This window comes from Mus musculus, chromosome 4 (genome assembly GCF_000001635.26).
Source record: "Mus musculus strain C57BL/6J chromosome 4, GRCm38.p6 C57BL/6J".
Classification (NCBI taxonomy): domain Eukaryota; kingdom Metazoa; phylum Chordata; class Mammalia; order Rodentia; family Muridae; genus Mus; species Mus musculus.
This window is the reverse complement of record NC_000070.6, coordinates 137585441-137604246: the sequence shown is the minus strand read 5'-3', so window position 1 is coordinate 137604246 and position 18806 is coordinate 137585441. Positions and strand designations below refer to the sequence as shown.

Below are 18806 nucleotides of genomic sequence, written 5' to 3'. Positions count from 1 at the left end.
GTGATGTTACAATGCTTCACAAGTATAAATTTTAAAAAAAGAATTAGATCTAATAATTGATTTTTTAAAAGGAATTTTATGTGTTAAAATGAGGAAATCAGAAAAGAAACCAATAGCCGTTCATCTGTGTTAGAAGAAACATAAAGCAGACAAGCCAGACTCCAATGTCACTGTTGCCCTGCATATCGGGAATCAGAAGAGGGTTAAGTGGTGCGAAGCTCTTCTCTGTGTTGCTGAGGTGGGGTTGGTGTTAACAGCTTCTCACCACACAGATAAACAGGAACTCAGCAACCAACAGAAGCAGAACATATTCCAGCGGGGCAAAACATCCACAGTTGGGGGTGGGGTAAGGCCTTGAGCACCATCATTAGTAGTAGCTCCAAAATAAAGACAAAGGAACAAAGGACCAAGCTCATTCACAAACCCTGACTTCTAAATATCCCCCACTAGGTTCTCAGGCTCCCGTGGGAAATGGTAAGATGAACCTACAGTGAAGGCGCATGACAGGAGACACAGATCCTATACGGGGGGAGGGGCATAGCACCCACTGGCCAAACCTGGCAACAAAAGGGGTAGATCGCCCAAACAAGGGCACGGTGGCACAGAACCATAATCGGCACCTCTGAGGCTAAGGCCAGAGGACAGCATTGACTTTGGGTCAGCTGGGGCTTCATGGAAGACACTATCTCAAAAAACGAAGAGGAAGCCAGAGGCTCCCAAGTGTACTTCTAGCATTCAGGAGCCAGAGGGAGAAGGAAGTTGGAGGCCAGCTTGGGCTACACACTAAGCTTCCAGGGCTAAACACTGAAATCCTGTCCCTAAAGAGTCCACCGATTTTATAGCGAGACAAAGGGACAGATGGAGAAAAATCACTTCCTCACAGAGGGGGAAAAGCCAGCTATGGAGCCGCTGCAACAGAATCAGAAAAGGGAAAGAGAAACCCAAACCAAAATCTAACCAATCAATCAAGTTATATCCCAGAGAACAGATCTACCTGACAGCCACTTGCCCACCTGGGCCCTAGGTTACAGCTTCACTACTACAGTGTTCTGGCGAAAAGCACACAACCTATGCCCATGAGCAAATAACTGGCAACCCCAAGCTCAGAAACATCCCACAAAAAGTCAGTGTCGTGCACACACAAACAATTCCAGATGAACAGAGACTAGAGACACAAATGAACCTAACAGAACGGTGGGTTCTCCTGTCCTGTCAGGACACCCTAAAATGTATGTGCACATTTGTGATGGCTACCCACCAAGCCTTTGCTGACAGTTCAAGCCTGGAGCATGGGGTCAGAGAGGTGAGAAGGTTGAGGGATTAAAGCACTTGCTACCAAGCCTGAGAATTTGCCGCCATAGCCCTGGATGGTTGGCTTGGAACTTGTGGTAATTTACCTGCCTCTCTACCGCCCGTGCAGGTGCACACCCACCAGTCCCACCTGGTTTTGAACTGTTTTTTTTTTCCGGGTAGGGAAAACACATACCCACTCACAACTCACTCTCTCTCTCTCTCTCTCTCTCTCTCTCTCTCTCTCTCTCTCCCTCCCTCCCTCCCTCCCTCTGTGTGTGTGTGTGTGTATGTGTATGTGTATGTGTATATATATATATATATATATGGGTGAGTGTGTCACACATGCCTGTGGAGGTCAGAGAACAACATCCCCTCCACCACAGGGATCCCAGACATGGAACTGGGACTTGTCACTTGTCACCAGGCTTGGAAGCAAATGGTTTGTTTACCTTCTTAGCCACCCTGATAGCTCTATTCTCTTATGCTCTTTACAGTGAACATACAATCTACTCATGAAATAAGTAACGTCCAAGGTCCTATAAATGTACTGTCTCGCTGGGCATGGTGGCGCACGCCTTTAGTCCCAGCACTTGGGAGGCAGAAGCAGGCGGATTTCTGAGTTCAAGGCCAGCCTGGTCTACAAAGTGAGTTCTGGGACAGCCAGGGCTACACAGAGAAACCCTGTCTCAAAAAACCAAAAAACATAAATAAATAAATAAATAAATAAATAAATAAGTAAAATGTGCTGTCTCCCAGGGACCACCAGGCCCCCAAAGTCACTGAATCTCAGCCCTTAACACACATACAGATAAGCCACATTAAGTAGATTCAGCAGGCTGTATTTATATGTGTGTGTATGCTGTACTAATATGTGTGTGGATGTGTATGTGTGAGAGAGTGAATGAAGAGGGGGAAACCACACGTGTGTAAAACAATGATTAAAGAAAAAGGTGGGGGCTGGAAAGATGGCTCAGCAGTTATGCTGCGCTCCTAGAGGTCCTGAGTTCAATTCCCATCAACCACATGGTGGCTCACAACCATTTATGAGTTCTGATGCCCTCTCCTGGTGTGCAGGTGTACATACAGACATACAGACAGCACTCAATACATGAAATAAATAAATCTTAATTTTAAAAAAAGAGGTCAAAAAGTGGAGAGGGGGGCTGGTGAGATGGCTCAGTGGGTAAGAGCACCCGACTGCTCTTCCGAAGGTCCAGAGTTCAGATCCCAGCAACCACATGGTGGCTCACAACCATCCATAACGAGATCTGAGTCCCTCTTCTGGAGTGTCTGAAGACAGGTACAGTGTACTGAAGACAGCTACAGTGTACTTACATATAATAAATAAATCTTTAAAAAAAAATGGAGAGGGAGAGGTAAGAAGATGGGAGGAGTTGGAGAGGACAACATGTGGGATGGAAACTGTATAAACAGCAATGGAGTATAAAACTCAAGTGAATGCATGAATGAAGCCTGGGGTGGTAGTGTATGCCTTTAATCCAGCACTCGGAAAGAGACAGGCCACCTTCTGAGTTCCAGGCAAGCCAGGACGACAGAGTGAGACCCTGTCTTAAATGAATGCTATGTGCTATGGCTGGGCAGTCCTACGGGTCTTTCAGAAAGCAGCTCTGGTGGACAGTTTGGCACTTAGGCGTCCTGCTGCTGATGCAGGCAGGCTTCCCCATCTTTTTCCATCCTCCACAAAACACAAGGAAGTCATGCCCACTCAACGGGCTCCAAAGCTAGCTTCACAGAGCGGAGACAAACAGTAAGTCTGTGGCCTAAGAACTTCAGTAAAACTTTCAAAAGCTACCTAGATGGTTTGGGTGATTTGCGTTGTCTGGCCTTTTCCTCCTTCCCCTTCCCTCAGAGACATCGGTCTCACTGTGTATCCCTGGCTTGGCCTTAATTCAGAGAGCCTCCTCTCTCTTCTCTCTGCCTCCGCATTTGGAGATTAGAGGTGCAGACACCATATTTGTAAATTAGTTTTATTCTGTTGCCTTTAAGATAGAACTTCACGTAGCCCAGACTGGCCTCGGAACTCCACAGTTGACTCTGGGTTCCCCTGCTTTCTCACCCCCAGGGCAGGAACTATTATAAGCATGTGTTACCATGCTTGTATTTAATTTCTTAGTAATTGCTTTTAAGTCTCCAATCAGCAAAAGACCACCCACACACATACTGGGGAGATAAAAGCTGTGTTCTTTCTGGCCTACAGGTCTTAAAAGGGGACTCAGGCTCACTAGAGCTTTCCAAACAGTGGCTCCCTCCTTTATACAGCCAATGTTGCTGTAGGCATTTTTGTGTTGTTAGGGGAATAAATGAAGACATTTCTTTTTCTCCACCACCCTCCTCCCCCCACCTTTTTTTCTTTTCTTTTCTTTTTTTTTTTTTTTTTTTTTTTAAGACAGGACCTGCTAAGCCATCCTATGTGCCCTTCATGCTGGTTTTAAGCTCATTTAGTGGGAGTAATAGACCATGGTGACAGCTATGGAAGTGGCGCTGGCTTAAGGGCCCCTGTGTTGAAGATCCATTTGGGTAGTTTATATACAGAGTGATGCTGTCACAAAGGTTTCATTTTGCTACTGACATATCTGCTGGCAGCATCTGGCCTTCCAGACATGTCACAAGGCACCGGAGTAAAGGTAAGCAGTGTGATTATGTATAATTAACCCTGTCACCGTAGCACAACAACAAGGCTTGCAGGTTCATATATTCTGTCACAGAGAGATGCCGGACTAGGAAGTACAGACCAGGTATGCCTTTGATGAAAGACAAAAGGTCCAGTTGTTAAAGAATGGCCCAAACCAGGGTGGTGGTGGCACATGCCTTTAATCCTAGCACTCAAGAGACAGTGGAAAAAAGAAAGAGAGAGAGAGAGAGAGAGAGAGAGAGAGAGAGAGAGAGAGACAGAGACAGAGACAGAGACAGAGACAGAGTGGATTGTTGTGTTTGAGGTTAGCCTGTCTCAAAAAAACAAACAGAAGGCTCAGAACTGGTTGACAAACTGGTAAGCACAAGCGTCAGATAAACAAGCGTTATGGTAACAGTAGACACAGAGCACTGCAGCAGAGGCCTCACAGAGGGGAAAGTGCTACCCCACCGGGAGTCTCCAAGAACAAGCAGAAACAGACTCATTGCAGCAGACGACAGACAGACAGCAAGTGGAGAGATTCGGCTAGGAAAACCGTCCAGCACACCAAACAGGAAAGCTAAAGAGGCCACAGCAGGTAGGACAAGCCCCCCAACGAGAGGGTAGACCTACCCCGGAGTAACAAGTAACCACAGAAGGCTTTATGCAGAGAAGAACTTACAGCAAAGGCCCTCTAACTGCTTCTCCAAGCTTTGTGTGCACTGTGTACATGCAGGAGCCCTGGGAGGCTGTAAAACGGCATCAGATCTCCTGTAACTGAATTACCATGTGGATGCTTAGAACCAAGTGAACCCAGGTCCTCTGCAAGAGCAGCCAAAGGTCTTAACCACTGAGCCATCTCCTCAAGAATTCTCCTAGACATGCAGTTTTGCAAGACAGCTTTCCTAGGCCTCTGAGCATAGGCTACTCTTCCAAAGGTATCGGAACTCCTCCATTTACCTTTTTCATCTAAGAGTCAAGATGCCACTGCACGCTACAGCATTAAAGCAAGATCTTTAAGCTAAAGGTTTCGACTCCTTGGGACAATCTAGACAGAAAAATTCCTCATGGCAAATGTACTCCTAAAATAGTGTTTAAAAGACCTCTGGAACAAAGAAGTCAGCTCTTTCTCAGCAAAGTGGCAAAGACTGCCACACAGGGGCCAGCCTCTTCCAGGCCTGAAGAGGCCCTTCCTGGTACCATTAGCTTTCAAACTGAAAAGAAACAAACGAAGCTAAGTTGTCTACCTATCCTTGATTATCAAATAAAGAGACAGAAAATAGGACTTAGGCTCAGTGGGACAATATATGCTGACTGCATGGTTGAAGAATAAATGCCATCCAATGCCTTCTAACTTACAGGATACGAATGCTGTATCCTCACAGATCACTGTTTTTGTTGTGACGGGGTCTCTATAGTCCCTGTTGTCCTGACTGTCCTACAAAGACCTGGCTGACCTTGCGTTTCTAGCAATCAATTTGCCTCTGCCTCCAGAGCTGGGATTAAAGATATTGAACAGGTCAGCTCGGGAACTTTGGGAAGGTCAAGGAACACAAGCCCCTCCAGAAGGGAGGGGCTGATTAACATTCCTCAGACCACAGGGAGAGAACTGACCTGAAGTCCTTGTCACCTTATTCCCTAAAGACCAATCCATTTAAAGGGTGCACTGTTCCGCCAATCATATTGTGTCTAGTTACTGATGCTCTATTCTGCTCCTGGAAACCATATAAAAACATGAAGAACAGGTGCCAGGGGGGCCACTGCCTCTCCTTTGGGTCTGGGACAAGGCCTGTGCACTGGAACAATAAATTCCTCTTGTTTTTTGCTTTGATCCCAGCTCCAAACATGGCTCACTCTGGGGCTCCCTGGAGTCTTACAATGTATGTCCTGTTTATGCAGCAGGGACAAAACACAGGGCTTCCTCCTGCATACAACACTCTATCAAGAGCCAGCCTAACTTTATCTCGTGTACATTTGTACTTTGCCTGCATGCACTGTGTGAGGGTATCAGGTCCCCTGGAACTGGAGATACAGGCAGTTAAGAGTTGCCATGTGGGTGCTGGGACTCGAACCCAAGTCCTTTGGAAAGGCAGCTAGTGCTCTCTTAACCACTGAGCCATCTCTCCAGGACCTTCACCCCACCACCTATTTTCCCTAACTTTCTTTTAAAGAATATAACTGGTGGTAGTGGCACAGGACTTTAATTCCAGCATGGGGAGGCAAAGGAGGCAAAGAATTTAAACAGACAGATTTCTGTGAGTTCCAGGGCAGCCTAATCTACCGAGCAAGTTCAAGGGCAGCCAAGACCACACAGAGAAACCCTGTCTCAAAAAGCCCAAAACAACAAAAGCAAACAAACAAAAAAATCCTACATTTTGTCTCACAAATTAATTCATTTGTTAATTTAGAAAAGGCTGAGGCACAAGAATCTCAAGGTCAATGTGGGCTGCACAAGGAGACTGTGTCTCAGAACACAAAAACTAAAACTCCCAACAACAGGCTGTGGCCTAGGGTTAGGGACACTTTCACATGTGTCCCTCAGCAGTCTGGAAGAAGGAAAGTCTACACTGGCTTTGCAGCACAAAAGTTCCTAGACTAATAATGACGTGGTCCAGTGGTGCTGGTCTTTAATCCTAACACTGGAGAGGCAGGTGGATCTCTGAATTCAAGGCTAGCCTGGTCTACACATCAAGTTCCAGGCCGACCAGGGATGATGCATACATAGTGAGAAGAGAAGTTCATACCAAAAGTGGGCTGTAAGGCGGCCTGCTGGAGAGGCAAAGGGAGAATCACTCTAAATGCAAGGACAGTTTAAGCCAAGGTCTAAAAACCCACACAAAAGAGGCCAGCAGGACGCATCGAGCCCACCAGGTAGGAGTGAAAATTCCAAGTACTGACCTTTACCTACCCACCCAGCCAGGCACACCCAGGAATCTGGAATATTTAGCTCCATAGCTCTTAACCCTGCTTTTCAAAACAGTTTCAGAAATGCAAACAGTCCTGGAGGCAGGGTGTGGTGGCATGCTCCCAAGGGAGGCAGAGGCAGGCAGATCCACCTGGTCTAGGTAATGAGGCCCTCTCTTCCCTCCTCCACCATACCCCCCCCAAAAGAGGGAGAGAGTGGGGTGGGTTTGAGGGTGTCTAGTATACAGCAGCCCCTGGGTACTAACCCCAGCACTTAGCAGACACAATATAGACTCAGGAAGGAGGCAGGAGGAACAGACACTCAGGGTCATTGTTGGCCACAGAGACTAACATTAGCTCTATGAAGCCCTGTCTCCAAAACAAAACCCTAAAAATAATTTCTCTAAGGAAAATATATGAACAAGCCAGGCATTGTGGCGCACACCTTTACTGTCAGCACTCAGGAGGCAGAGGCAAGCAGATCTCTGAGTTTGAAGACAGCCTATCTAGAGTCCAAGACTACCAGGGTTTGTTATACGGAGAAATCCTGTCTCAAACCAAACCAAAAAAAAAAACAAAAAACAAAAAAAAAAAAAAGGAAGAGGAGGATATTCCACAGTTAACATCAGGGAAAGGGAAATGTAATCAAAACCACAATAAAACAGACAAATTTAAAAATGTAATAAATTAAAATTACAATCTTCCTATACTGCCTGTGAAACATGTTAAGGGAAAAAAATACTGCTCAAACTGTTAAAGACAATTGCCACATGACCCAACAATTCCCTTCCCAACACACATGTGTTCATGAGAGCAATTTATAAGAAGCAAAAAGAAACAATCTACAATCTACAGTCCATCAACTGAAAGATGGTGCTGTGCGTGGCGGCGGCAACTGCCTTTAATCCAAGCATTCAAAAGACAGAGAGACTACAGTGGGGGGGGGGGGGGCTGAAGTTTTTAATCACAGCACTTGGGAGCCAAAGGCAGGTGAGTTAAAGCTAGCCTGGTCTACAGAGTCAGCCAGGGCTACAGAGAGAAACCCTGTCTCAAAAAACAAAATGGATGGGTGGATAGATGGATAAAGTTACATGAACTATGACAGATATATGCATGCAATTCATCCCACAGCTTAAGAGACAGAGGCAGGCATTTCTCTATGAGTTTGAGGTCAACCTAGTCTACAGAGTAGGTTCCAGAACTGTTATACAGAGAAACCCTGTCTCCAACAAAGAAAATAGAAAGAGAGAAAAGAAAAAACAATGGCTAATGTGAACCCGAAAAGATTCTCAACTCAGTTACTAGATAAATGCAAACCAACAAGAAAAGGGGACTGAGAGGGTATCTGTGTACTAGAATACTGGCCTCTATCATCTACAGGATTCTGGATCTATTCAGAGTAGGAGGCAATAAACACACAGACGCCAAATACTACTTCATACCCACTAGAACAGGCTGGGAGTGTAGCTCATACAACACCCGTAGGGTTTGCACAGGGCTCTGGGTTAGAGCTGCAGCACCAACAGAACAATGAATGGCACATGTCTATGGTCCCATGACTCTCATGTTTGAGCACCTACTAGCTCGAAGGACTGTAAGTCCCAGGTAAACACGGGCTAAATCCTCAAACATACAAAACACCAGAGTCCCCAGCTCTACAAAAACAAATTGAAAAAAATTGAAAAAGAAAGAAAGAAAAAAGGATATTGGCAATTGTACAGTATCAAAACAGATCATTTGTGTGTGTGTGTGTGTGTGTGTGTGTGTGTGTGTGCACTAATGCTCAGGTGCCCACTGTGTCTGGAAGAAGGCTTTGCACATGCTCTGGAGCTGGAGTTACAGGTGGTTATCAAGCACCTGGTGTGGGTTCTCAGAACAAATGGTACTGTGATCCTTTGAAGAGAAGCCTGAGCCCTCTTTACTAATTAGCCATCTTTCCAGCCCCAGACTTAACTCTGTCTTTTATATCCCCTGTGCGGGTAATTGAACCAAGGGACTCAAGCATAAAACCACCACTCTACTCTCAAGCTAAACCACCAGCACTGTAACTATACACTTCAAATGAGTGCCTCGGTAAAGCTGTTTCAATTCCACACTATACAAATTGATGCCGTTCCAGAACTTCGAGGAGTCTTAATGTCCTTGTGAGCAGACACCTAGAGTTTAGAAAGATGCACCCGCTTTACTTTTGAAAACTTCCTAACTTACATTATATCTCAAATGAGGCACAGCTCTGAAGCCAGGAACCAAGGCTTCCACGTCTTCCACTTTTCCCTACACGCCCGATGACACGGAGCTATGGAGCATGCCTCGGTTTATCAATTCGATTGAACACAGGCCGGTGCAGGCTACGAGGTGGGGATAAGAAAACCACTCTACGCAAAAAAAGATCAGAACCAAGGGCCACGAAGGGGGAGCAGAATTTAAACAGCTAAAAACACTTTACTCTGCAAAGTGGTGTGGAGTTAGGGTGACCAAAAGAAAACACCTATAGGTCAAAGAGAGCCAGCCAATGAGAGCGGGGGACCGATGACGTAGGTTAACCAAAGGGTTTTCTAAACCTGCTCTCTGCAAGTGATACTTAGGTGATCAGGCCTTCTCAGCGTGCAATGACAGGAGATACAATGTCGACGAAGTTCGCTGTCGGCAAGTTCCCCTTTTACAAGCGAAAAGCGCACAGCTATGCCCAAGATCAAACAACACTCCAGCGTTACTTACTAAGCCCTATCTCCAACTATCTCCACCGCCATCTTCAGGATGCGAGCCCAGCAGCCGCATCACTTCGGGGGCTGCGTAGCTCCCGGGTCGTGCAAACTGAAAGGAGATGCAGTAACACCGTGCATCGCCCTGGTTCCCGGTCCCCCGTCCCCCGATCCCGCCTCGGCCACGCGAGGACCTCACCTGCACACGCCTCGGATACAAGGCTCCAGCCAGATGCGGTAGGCGGTCTCGATGTGCTCCTGCGACACCTCCTCGGGCCGCACCGTCTCCGCCCAGCGCCAGGCCGCCTTCTCCAGCTGCAGCCGCGGAGCCATAGCCTTGACCGAGGTAGCACTCGCCGAGCCCGGTGGCCTCCGGCGCCGCCTCCGTCTCCGCCCGAATGGGCACGGGCCCCTGCCAGCCGAAAGAACCCAGCGCTGCCCTCAGACAGGAGAGCAGTCAATCACCTGCGCGCGCCACGGCCGCCGCGCCCGCCCGCCCGCGCCCAGCTCGCACGACCAGCCGCAAAGCGCCGCCGCCGCCGCCGATACCCGACAGACCCCGCGCCTGCGGACGTTGGAGGCGTACGCCCTGCCGCAGTCTGCGCATGCGTGCTCCCAGGAGTCCCTGCGCCGAAAGCCCATGTAATCCGACTGGCGGAAGAAAGCCAAGCGTCTGCCCAAAGGCGACTCGCCACGTCTTTTTTCCGCCATGGTGAAGGCAGCTAGCTACGCTTCAGCCTCCGTCGTCTACTCCGACGAGCGAGAGCTTGCCCTTGCTTTCCACACTTCCCCTGTTACTGTGACAAAGTTACACCATAGAGTACTCAACGCACACCATAGGGCCACCGGGACTGTGAGTGGGACCTGATAATAGCAGAAACCGAGGCAGCCGGAACGCCACAGTCGGATCGAGGATTTCACTTGAGCCTGGGCGAGTTCCGGCTCCTTGCCCGTGCTTTCTGACGTCACGAGGCGTTATGTGGTTTGCGGATGCTACAACGGGACTACATATCCCAGCGTGCAATGCGCTCTGCCACTCGCGGAGCGCGAGGCATCCTGGGGTTTGTAGTCTTCGAAGTGATAGGCTCAGTCTTTGAGTTGCAGGTTGTTTAGAAGCATACACAGGTCTGGGACGTGTTCTTTGCTGTAGGCTGTTGACCAGAGGGTCAACACTTTGACGTCTTAATTCGTTATGGAGTGTACACCCTAGCTCCCTGCTGTGATATTATTTCCTTTTTGCAACTACTTCCCCTTAGACCTAAAAAAGGCTAAACTGAATCACAGCGTTTTGTAACAGAAAAGAGCTATTACAGCTAAAGAGAGAAAATTCCAGGACTTTAAATATGTAAAAGCCCTGTGGGAATTCAAGGACTAATTCCTCCCTTATCTACTCCTCAACCCACCCCACCAGCCCCCAAGTAACCTTGAACTGAAGTCAAGATTTACTGAAGCAAGATTTGGTCCTTTGGTTGAATTTAGGCTGAAAATAAAAAACACAAAAATCTTCTAAGTCAGGACACACACACATACACCTCCTTTCTTAAAGAATTCCTACACCAGTTGGTTGGTGGTGGCACACACTTTTAATCTCAGGAGGCAGAGACAGGTAGATCTCTGAGTTAGTGGGCCAACCTTGTCTACAGAGTGAGTTCCAGGACAGCCAGGGCCACACAGAGAAACCTCGTCTCCTGGAAGGAAAAAAAAAAAAAGTCAAACAAATAAACACTGAATTCCTATACCACTGGTTAACAGTTGAACACTGTTGTGGGGCCCACCTTTAATCCCAGTACTCTGGTGGTGAAGGGTAGAGCCTTGCAAATTTAGTGAGTTTCTTTTTTTGTTGTTTGTTTGTTTTGTGGGGCCCACCTTTAATCCCAGTACTCTGGTGGTGAAGGGTAGAGCCTTGCTAATTTAGTGAGTTTCTTTTTTTGTTGTTTGTTTGTTTGTTTGTTTGTTTGTTTTTTGGAGACAGGGTTTCTCTGTATAGCCCTAGCTGTCCTGGAACTCACTTTGTTGACCAGGCCGGCCTTGATCTCAGAAATCCACCTGCCTCTGCCTCCCCAGTGATGGGATTAAAGGCGTGCGCCACCACGCCCAGCGAGTTTAGTGAGTTTCATGACAGCCAGAGCTACATACATGGTGAGACCCTGTTGCAAAAACACACATAATAAGTTGAACTACTTTCTTTTTGTTTTTAAGATTTATTTATTCATTTTTTTATGTATGCAAGTATACTTGTAGTTGTATAGATGGTTGTGAGCCTTAATGTGGTTGTTGGGAATTGAATTTTTAGGACCTCTTCTTGTTCCAGTCAACTCCACTCGCTCAGTCCCTGGTCACTCCTGCCCAAACATTTATTTATTATTATACATAAGTACTTTGTAGCTGACTTCAGACACACCAGAAGAGGTGTCAGATCTTGTTACAGATGGTTGTGAGCCACCTTGTGGTTGCTGGGATTTGAACTCAGGACCTGTGGAAGAGCAGTCGGTGCTCTTAACCGCTGAGCCATCTCACCAGCCCCCCAAACTACTTTCTTAAGTTAGAAAAAGGCACCGTTCCAGACTAATATCACAGAGGAAAGAAAATCCTCAGGGACAGCTGAGAGCAGTGGTTTAGCTGTGAGTGAGGGACGGGGAAGGCAAAGGCTAGTGGTGAGAGAGATTTGAATCCTCTTCAGTCTGGGCCAAAGGTAACATTAAACACAGAAATCTCATGAGACTTGCTGCAAAGCCAACTGGTTACAATCCTGCCATTCCAGCACATTCCAGGAGTCAGAGGCAAGAGGATTAGGAGTTCAAGGCTATCATCCTTGGGTAATTAGAAATTTAAATATGTAAAAGCCCTGTGGGAATTCAAGGATTAATTCCTCCCTTATCTACTCCTCAACCCACCCCACCAGACCCCAAGTAACCTGGAACTGCAGTCAAGATTTACTGAAGCAAGAAGGGAGATTCTCAAGGAGGGAATGAGGGGCGGTTAAGAACACTGATTACAGCCGGGCATGGTGGAGCATGCCTTTAATCCCAGCAGTAGGGAAGCAGAGGCAGGCAGATTTCTGAGTTCAAGGCCAGCCTGGTCTTGTGAGTTCCAGGTGAGTTCCAGGACAGCCAGGGCTATACAGAGAAACCCTGTCTCGAAAAAACAAAAACAAACAAACAAACAAAAAAACAAAAACAAAAAAAAGAAAGAGAAAAAAGAAAAGAAAAAAAGAGCACTGATTACTCTTCCAGAGGTCCTGAGTGCAATTCCAGTGTTCACAACCATCTGTAATGGATCGGATGCCCTCTTCTAGTGTGTCTGAAGACAGCTACTGTGTACTCATATACATAAAAATAAATAAACCTAAAAAAAAAAGGAGTGAATGAAAACCTGAAAAAGAGACAGCTGGGGATGATGAAGGAGAAGGCATCTTGTGGGTATGAGGGAGAGCAGAGACAGAGGCATCCACAACAGTCCAGAGTAAACTGGGTAAGCAGAGTGAACTGGGCCATGTGAGGAGACAGGGAAGGTGGCAAGGAGGGAGGAGAGCCAGAAGCCAAGAGCAGTGGCCATGAGCCAAAACCTGGCAGAGCCGAAATAGCCGGGTTATAAAGGAATCGGAGAAGCTGGAGGAATAGCAGCCCAGGCCTTGGGCTGGAGAGTTCAGGGTAGGTGGCAGGATGTGCCAGCCATGAGGGCCCTGGAACAGGTAGGGGCTGAGGGAGACTGGCAGCCGGAGCCCACTTTGATATTGAGTAGGCACCTCAGTTATCCACTGTTTAAGACCCAACAGAAAGAGTTGGAGGACCAGAGTTTGGGTCCCATCACCTACACTGGCTGGCTCACAACTTCCTGTGGCCCCAGTTCCAGGGGATCAGTATGGCCTCTGCAGATAATGCACACATACACACATATGACCAAGCCAGCCAATCATCAGGGTCTCGAGGGAGGGAGGATTTAAAAGAAAAAGACAATTAGAGACATTATAACATGACTCCAGCCAGCGCGGAGCTGAAGAGGGTTTATTTTTTTTTTCTAGTCTGCTTTTATACCATTCTAGGTATATGCAAAGAGTAAAGTCAGTTCTTAGATCAAAGATGAGGAACAAACAATGCAGAGACGAAGTAGTAAAAGAACAAACAAGGCCATAAACAAAGTCCTGCAGGCAATGTGTCTAGGGGTTTATCAGAAGACCAAGATACCAGGAATAAAATACGTTCCTCGGCTCTATTGTCTTGAGCTTTGTCCTAGCCCACTGTAAATATTCTTATCTGAACCTATTCTCTTGTCCTTCCAGCCCAATGTAAATATTCTTACCAATGTCCTTGAAGCAGCATCAAGGGCTCTCCGCACATCTACAAACAGGCAGGCACACACACCACACTAAAAAATAAAGCAGCTGAGCTTGGTGTGGGGGCACACAACTTTGCGGAGCAAAGGCAGAAAGGCAGAAAGATCTCTGAGTTGGAGGCCAGGGTCATCTACACAGTGAGTTCCAGGACAGCCAGGGCTGCTCAGAGAAACCCTGTCTCGAAACACCAAAAAGAAGTTAATGAATAAATAAATAGGGCTAGAGAGGTGGCTCAGTGGTTAAAAGTGCATTCTGCTCTTCCAGAGGTCCTGAGTTCAAATCCCAGCCCCCACAACCATCTGGAGCTCCAGTTTCAAAGAATCCAACACCTAGCCTCTGCCGGCACCTACAGTCACATGCATTTGCCCACATACAGATAGGCCACACTGATACACATAATTAAAATAATAAGAATAATTTTAAATATTTTTTTAAAGAGGAAGAGGGGCCAAAGAGATGGTTGAGGGGGGTTGAGGGTTAAGAGCTTTTGCCGTTGGAAATAGCAGTACACTCCTTTAATCCCAGCACTCGGGAGGCTGAGGCAGACAGAGCTCTGTAAATTCCAGACCAGCCTGGTCTACAGAGTGCAATAATCTACATGAGAATGATACCAACAACAACAAGGACAACACACTAAGCCCATTAAGAGAAAGTGAGGGGCTGGTGAGATGGCTCAGTGGTTAAGAGCATGGGGCTATTCTTGCAAAGGTCCTGAGTTCAATTCCCAGCAAACACATGGTGGCCCACAACTATCCGTAAAGGGATCTAATGTTCTCTTCTGGGATGCAAGTGTACATGCAGATAGAATACTCATACATGAAAAAAATACATAAATGAAAAGTTATTTAAGAAAAAAGGTCAGGTGTGGTGGCGCATGCCTTTAATCCCAGCACTCGGGAGGCAGAGGCAGGTGGATTTCTGAGTTCGAGGCCAGCCTGGTCTACAAAGTGAGTTCCAGGACAGCCAGGGCTATACAGAGAAACCCTGTCTCGAAAACCCAAAAAAAAAAAAAAAAAAAAAAAAAAAAAAAAAAAAAAAGAAAAAGAAAGAAAGAATGAAAAAAGAATTTGCATGTCAGTGTGCAAGTGGGTTTCTGTGAGTTTGAGGCCAGCCTGGTCTGCAGAGCTGGTTCTAGTACAGGCAGGGCTCCACATGATACCTTGTCTCAAAGCCCATGCCCCAAATGAATGTGAATCCTTTACTAGCCAGCATCAAAGAGCAGGCTCATGCCTCAGAGCCTCTCAGCACCTAAGCTCAGGGGAACATTTTTAGAAGCAAAAATCACAAAGACCAACTCACATCAAAGTTAGATGAGGGCCAGAGTAACCTTGAAAAATTCATTTCTGGCAGAGCATAGTAATTACCTCAGACATAACATGACAGTTATTTTTAACTTATACTTTCTTCATTTATTTTGGTTTATAATAATTATTTTGGTTAATATATCTAGACTATGATCAAGGCCATGGAAATCTCAAGTGTGTTGCCAAGGCAGACATGACTATTGGGGAGTAGAAGGCTAAGGACTGTCTAAGCAAATTATAAAATAGAGTTTAGACAAGAAGATGTCAAAATAGTCATGTGAGTTCCAGAAAAGTCAGGGCCTCATAAACTCTGACTCTCTCTGTCTCTCTGTGTCTCTCTGTCTCTCTCTGTGTACCTCTCTCTCTCTCTCTCTCTCTCTATATATATATATATATATATATATATATATATATATATATATATATATATGTATATATGTGCGTGTGTGTGTCTGTTTCTATCTTTCTCTTCTTCCAAAAAAAAAAAAAGCACTTGCTGCTCTTGCAGAAACCTGGGTTACAGGTGTCTGTCTGTAGACCCAAGGGTTCCAGAACCCTCTCCTGGCCTTGGTGAGCACTAGGCATACACACAGCACACTTAAAAACATGCGAAGAGCAGGGCAGTAGTGGCACACGCCTTTAATCCCAGTACTCGGGAGGCAGAGGCAGGCAGATTTCTGAGTTTGAGGCCAGCCTGGTCTATGAAGTGAGTTCCAGGACACCAGGGCTACACAGAGAAACCCTGTCTCAAAAAAAAAAAAAATGCAGAGAAAACACCCATACAATAAAAATACATTCCCATGGGGGAGGGGGGCAGAGAGAAGGAGACAGTGTAGAATTGCGGTGCTGGTTTGGTTGTGCCTGGGCTGTACTGTAAATCCCTGTCTCAGAAAGACTTGCAGAAATAAAGGCCAGAGATAATGAAGTAAGTGTAAGGCCTGGGGAATGAGGAAGCTGAATTTCTACAAGGACGAACTGACCACTACTGTCTCACTCTTCCAGTAACTGACTTTCTTCTTCTTGTTGTTTTCTAGACAGGGTTTCTCTATGTAGCTCTGGCTGTCCTGGAACTTGATCTGTAGACCAGGCTGGCCTTAAACTCAAAAACCAGCCTGCCTCTGCCTCCCAAGTCCTGAGATTAAAGGTGTGCGACATAGCCCAGCTTAGTAATTTACTTTTCAGTCTCAGGCCCTGGGCCTTTCTCTCCTAGCTGCCTCCCTGTCCCTCTTTGCTTCTCTGAGCACATGATGACACCTGACTGCTCTGTCCACTATGATACGCTGGTTTCTCTAGCATGGCTAATGAAGGAGATAGAATGTCTACCAAAGATTTAGAAACCCCAGAAGGAGCAGATTTAGAAGAGAAGTGGGGAGAGCTGGAAGTGGGACAGAGGGGAGTGGACAGTGAAGGGTTAATGGTGGAATGAAAATGAGGACGGTACTCCTGGTGCTTCCAAGGACTGTTGAGAAGGTTTTTATTGGAGTTAGATGGCGTGCACAGCAAGGCTCCAGAATGAACCAGGTCAGGAGAGGAGATGGGAGGGGAAGAGCAGGCAAGGAAGGAGGGAGGAGGAAAGAGAGGGAGGGGAAGGCAAGCCGACCAAGCTGGCCAAGAACCAAGAGACCCAGAGCAGGGCCAAGAGAGCTTAAGACTCAAATGAGTGGTTTATACAAGAAGGAAAGACTGGGGTAAAGAAAGGCCAGCCCCTAAACTGGAGAGGTTTGGGGGTTGGAGAGGGAGAAGAGCTGGGAGGCGCCACAGGTGCCAGGTGAGACTTATCCTGTTTGTTAGGGACCTGACAATGATCAAAAAGCCTCAGGTGGACCGAGGCGCTCTGAACTGGAAAGCTGACATAATTGACAGCACCTGTCATAGGTTCAAGTTCAGGAGATCCATGCAGCAAACCCGCTGCTACCTACGTTGTGAGACATCGGGGGAGCTGCTCGGCAAATAGAATCTGCCATCCCTGAAGATCCCCCTTTTCTGTTCTATAAAACCCCAAGACCCATGTATCACTTGCACAGAGTCTCCAAGATCTGTCTGTGGCCTTTCTGTTCTTCAGACTGTGAAATCAGGACTTAAAGGTTACAGAGCCCTAACCTAACATTAAGGAGGAGGAGGAGGAGGAGGAGGAGGAGGAAAAGAAAGGAAAAATAGGCTAGAGAGATGGGTTAAGAGCTCTTGTATCCCGGTGTGGTGGTGCACGCCTTTAATTCCAGCACTCAGGAGGCACAGGCAGGTGGATTTCTGAGTTCAAGGCCAGCCAGGGCTACACAGAGAAACCCTGTCTAGAAAAACAAACAAACAAACAAAAAACAACAACAAAACAACAAAAAAAAAGGTTAAGAGCATTGACTGCTCTGCCAGAGGTCCTGAGTTCAATCCCCAGCAACCACATGGTGGCTCACCACCATCTGTAATGGGATCTGATGCCCTCTATTGGTGTGTCTGAAGACAGCTACAGTCAGTGTACTCATATAAATAAATCTTAAAAAAAAAAAAAAAAAAGCTATTGTAGGGGACCCAAGTTCAGCTCCCAATACCCCAGTCAGGCGGCACAAATGCCAGTGGGCACCTACACATAACCATAACCAGACCCACACAGTCATACACATTATTAAATAAAGCAAAATTTAAAAACTGGTAAAGATGGCATCTGGGAACACCCCCCCCCCAGTTAATGTTCCTTAACAATTAAAGTATGTGTTCAAGGTCACGTCTCCTTCTCAAAAATTAAGTACACTTGGCTTAGGCACCTCGCTGTGCTTTTAAATGAACTGATCTTGTACTAAAGTGAGGGAGCTCTGCCCACACAGAGCAAGGGAAAGGACACCTTTGTATCAGGAATGAAAACCCAGTGTAGCCCCTGACCGAAAGCTGAACATCCTTTTTTTTTTTTTTTTTGGTGTTTTTGAGACAGGGTTTCTCTGTGTAGTCCTGGCTGTCCTGGAACTCACTTTGTAGACCAGGCTGGCCTCGAACTCAGAAATCCGCCTGCCTCTGCCTCCCGAGTGCTGGGATTAAAGGCGTGCGCCACCACGCCTGGCTCTGAACATCCTTCTAATGTAGCCTTGCTTTGCTGGAGTCATTTTCTTTAGTCAGAGACCCATTTCTAGATATAGAATACACAAGAGCTGTGTTTTAGGAGCAAAATCAGACTTGGGGTTAGGAATGTAGGAGTCTGGGACAGAGAGGCACATAGCAGCAGAGGGCATTATTCTTAATCCTCCTCCCTCTCTCCTCCTCTTCTTCCTCTTCTTCCTCCTCCTTCTTCTTTTTCCTCTTCTTCTTCTAGATGTGTCTCTTGCTTTCCCTGACTATCCTGATGGAGTATGCAGTCCAGGCCTGCCTCAGACTCAAACAACCCTCCTGCCTATCCTTGGTTTTTTTTGTTAGATTTAATTATTTATTTTATGTATATGAGTACACTGTAACTGTACAGATGGTTGTGAGCTTTCATGTGGTTGTTGAATTGATTTTTAGGACCTCTGCTCACTCTAGTCAACCCCTCTGGCTCCGGTCAGCCCTGCTCGCTTCGGTCAACTCCACTCGCTCAGACCCTGCTCGCTCCAGCCCAAAGATTTCTTTATTATTATTATATATAAGTACACTGTAGCTGTCTTCAGACACACTAGAAG

At 46.5% G+C, this 18806-nt stretch overlaps 1 protein-coding gene across 17 annotated transcripts in view; it reads right to left on the bottom strand.

Annotated features, from left to right (window-relative positions):
• The window catches only part of Usp48 (ubiquitin specific peptidase 48), a 64418-nt gene extending 54291 nt beyond the window's left edge, over positions 1 to 10127 (bottom strand). For 14 of the 17 annotated variants that reach the window (XR_003954887.1, XR_003954888.1, XR_003954886.1 and 11 more), the window contains exon 1: positions 9731 to 10127. Coding sequence is in view for 9 of the 17 variants with exons in the window: in XM_017320005.2 (XP_017175494.1) it covers positions 9731 to 9864 (134 nt within the window). In the remaining 8 variants the exon portion in view is untranslated. The remainder of the gene's footprint in view (positions 1 to 9730) is intronic. The other 3 variants (NM_001347227.2, NM_130879.3, NM_001355588.1) reach the window with 1 other exon arrangement.
• Positions 10128 to 18806: the final 8679 nt, after the last annotated feature.